Raw genomic sequence first — 3,476 nt, forward strand, 5'->3', positions numbered from 1 at the left:
GGTGTTTGAACCTGTCTCCTGGCAGAAGTTGTGTTCCAATCACCAGAAGTCTTAGGATCCCGTGGGCAATCCTGTGTGGGTCCTTGAGGGTGTCCGGAGTCTCCACTGGCAGGGCACCCGAGTGCTTAAGTGGACCAGAAGGGACTTGTGCCTCAGAAGAGTCCGGGTTGCCTGCTTCCCTAGTTAATGCAATCTCAGGTCCCACTCAATTGGATTGGAGCAGAAAGTGTGTTCCACTCACCAAAGGTCTTAGGATCCCGTGGGGAATCCTGTGCGGGTCCTGCGGGTGTCCGGAGACTCCTCTGGCAAGGCACCCCTATACTCGAGTGGAGCAGAAGGGCATGAATAATGTTTTGTGATTATATTTAATCTAACAATGAATTTTGGTATAACAAAGTATTATAATCCAATCTGCTGGGTTTTTTATTGAAAGTTATTTTTTTCTCACATGATTATGGTTTCTTCTCCTACTCTCCCCTATTCCTTCTTACCTCCCTCAACATACAGATCTACTTCCTTTCTGCCTCTCACTAGAAAAACAAACAGGCTTCTAAGGAATAATGGTAATAACATAAAATACACTCAAATAAAATATAATAAGATACCAATGGAAAGTAAAGCATCAGTATTAGTAAAAATAAACAAACAAAAAGAGCCCAAGGCCCAACAGAAGGCCCAAGAAGATGAGACCCATTCACTTTCACACCAAGCAGTCCCATAAGAACACTACACATTATAACACACATTCAAAGGACTTAGTATCGATCTGTGCATACTGTGTCACTCTGTATGAGTTCATATGTACTTGAGTATATGGATTTCATAGAGTCTTGTTTTCTTGGTGTTCTCTATTGCCTCTTAACAGAACAACAACAACAAACTTTCTCTAAGGGTATAAAAAAGAGTTAAGAGAAGATATAAGTCACTGAAGTTTGTCCTTGCTTCAAGCATTCTTTCTGTGTGTGTTTGGTTTCCCTAACTGCTACATACCCTGCAGATATCTGGATCCATACACATTAGTTGCTGCCAACACTGATCCCCTCATTGGCTGGCCCTCTCAGTTTACCCTCTGTTGTCAAATCTGGTGTTTGGCAAGACAAAGACAGAGATAGAGAGACAGGGATAGAGACAGAGAGGCAAGACATAGAGAGACATAGACAGAGTGAGGCAGAGACAAATACATATATACATACATGCATACATACATACATACAGACACACACACACACACACAGTGAGAGAGAGAGAGAGAGAGAGAGAGAGAGAGAGAGAGAGAGAGAGAGAGAGAGAGAGAGAGAGAGAGAGAGAGAGAGAGAGTGAGTGAGTTGGAGTGGCAGGATGGTCCTTTTATCTGAAACATACACCTGAGGCACCTGGAGATGGCAGGTGCTGACATAGTAGTTGCTAGGTCTTTGAGAGCAGAGCAGATGGGATGGGTCTTGATTTTAAAACCTAACACTAATGACCTTAACCAAGGACTAAAATACGTTGACTAATTATACAGTTTTATTTAATTTTTAAATTACTTATACTGTATTTGCTGTTATGGCTACTAAGTAATATGTATATGGTAATCCATCATAATATCTATGTAGAAGGAATGTGATTTAATCCATAACACATCATTTCTTTATAAATATGTGTATATATACTTTTAGGCATGAATTTAAAATTCACATTTATAATTTTTGGAATACCTATATTGAGCTGTGTATGGCCTGACATTATGACAAGTATGCCACCTTTCTCCCCATTTCCCCCACTTTTTATTGTGACCAACCAGCTAAAGTCCAGGAAGAGATTGACCGTGTGGTTGGCAGGCACCGCAGCCCCTGCATGCAAGACAGGAGCCACATGCCCTATACAGATGCTGTGATTCATGAGATCCAGAGATTCATTGACTTCATCCCCAATAACCTTCCTCATGCAGTGACCTGTGACACTAAATTCAGGAATTACCTCATCCCCAAGGTAAGCTTGTTTCTTGGGGTTTTGTTGTTTGTTTTGTTTTTGTTGTTTGTTTTTTTTTGTTGTTGTTTTTTGTTTGCTTTTGTTTTTTTTCTGTTCTTTTTTTTGGGTGGGTAAGCTTGTATCTTTATTGCACCTTTGTGCTCTTGGTGCTCGCACATTCACAGTGTGGTACCAGTCCTCTGATATATCTGTGTCTGCCTTCATGATCTAGAGGGCAGCTCTATTGCAGGTACAGATATATCTTATATTGACACTTTCACATTTGCTTAGCCTTCCAAATACTTTTTTGCATAGCTTAGATATTTCTGTGTGAATGTTTACACATTTTGTCAATTTTCCAAAAGCCTTTTCTGAAAATTTTATTATTGTGAGAAAAAATATCTCCAAATTTGAAAAAAAAATTATATCCTGAATTCTTCAATTTATCAGTGTCATTCATTTATTTATTGGGTGTGTTCATTTTCTCTATGCCATACTTCTTTTCCATAAAGCAGCCTATAAACATCTTCTTAGAGTTTTGATAAGTGGTGAATATCTTTCTAATATTTCTCTAGTGCCTCTGACATTCTTTCTATCTGCTTAATGGAAACATTTATCCATCCTGTTGATTTTATATTTATCTCAATGTAAATTTATTGCTTCTAATGATATGTATATAATTGTATGTGGAATTTGAAGGTGTTATGTGAACTAATACTTTTCTGTGTACTCTTTGTATCCTTTGATTTTCTTTGGTGTGATCGATTGCAGAGAGTAAAGAGCAGACCTGGTTGCAATGGGGATTACTTGTCCCATTTCTCATTAAGATGAAGGATAATAATTTTAACATCTTCCTATCAAACTTGATGCTTTAGGAATACACAGTCATGTTGATTAGATGAACATTTTAAGTCTGTTTTTTTTTTAAGGGTATAAGAGACACTTTATTCTGAAACTAATAAAAATGAGTAAGACTACATATCTTTACTTTGAGATGAAATATTTATTCACAATTCTGTACATTATTTTCAAAATTGTACTCTGCACCATTTTTCTGCTTCTTGCTCCAGTCCTGCTCACTCTGGCTCTGTTCACTTCTCTGAACCATTTTTAATGGTTCTATGTATTGTTTACTCTTTTTTTTTAAAAACCACTGACTGTATGTGTTATAAACATGTATGTACATTGGATATTTTCTGCCACACTTTGCTTATGGCTTCTATGTTAAGAAATTTCTGTCCATACTTTTTCTTACTCAAACATGTTAGAATTTTGATACTAGAACTGACTAAGTTGAAAATGTTCCCTGATGTGTTTTGTGATTTACTTATTTAAGTTTTGTGGGTATGTAGTGTTACTTTCTCTTTTTTAAATATTTTTTTATTACGTATTTTCCTCAATTACATTTCCAATGCTATCCCAAAAGTCCCCCCATACCCTCCCCCCTACTTCCCTACCCACCCATTCCCATTTTTTGGCCCTGGCGTTCCCCTGTACTGGGGCATATAAAGTTTGCATGTCCAATG

The 3,476-nt window shown here is 37.6% G+C and overlaps 1 protein-coding gene across 1 annotated transcript in view; it reads left to right on the forward strand.

Annotated features, from left to right (window-relative positions):
* Positions 1–1,722: 1,722 nt before the first annotated feature.
* Positions 1,723–3,476, forward strand: part of LOC110288111 (cytochrome P450 2C29-like) — a gene marked incomplete at its 5' end in the record, with an annotated part of 9,778 nt that continues 8,024 nt past the window's right edge. Inside the window, one exon of the mRNA XM_021154553.2 lies at positions 1,723–1,971. Coding sequence (XP_021010212.2) covers positions 1,723–1,971 — 249 coding nt within the window. The remainder of the gene's footprint in view (positions 1,972–3,476) is intronic.

This window comes from Mus caroli, unplaced genomic scaffold (genome assembly GCF_900094665.2).
Source record: "Mus caroli unplaced genomic scaffold, CAROLI_EIJ_v1.1 scaffold_19736_1, whole genome shotgun sequence".
NCBI lineage: Eukaryota > Metazoa > Chordata > Mammalia > Rodentia > Muridae > Mus > Mus caroli.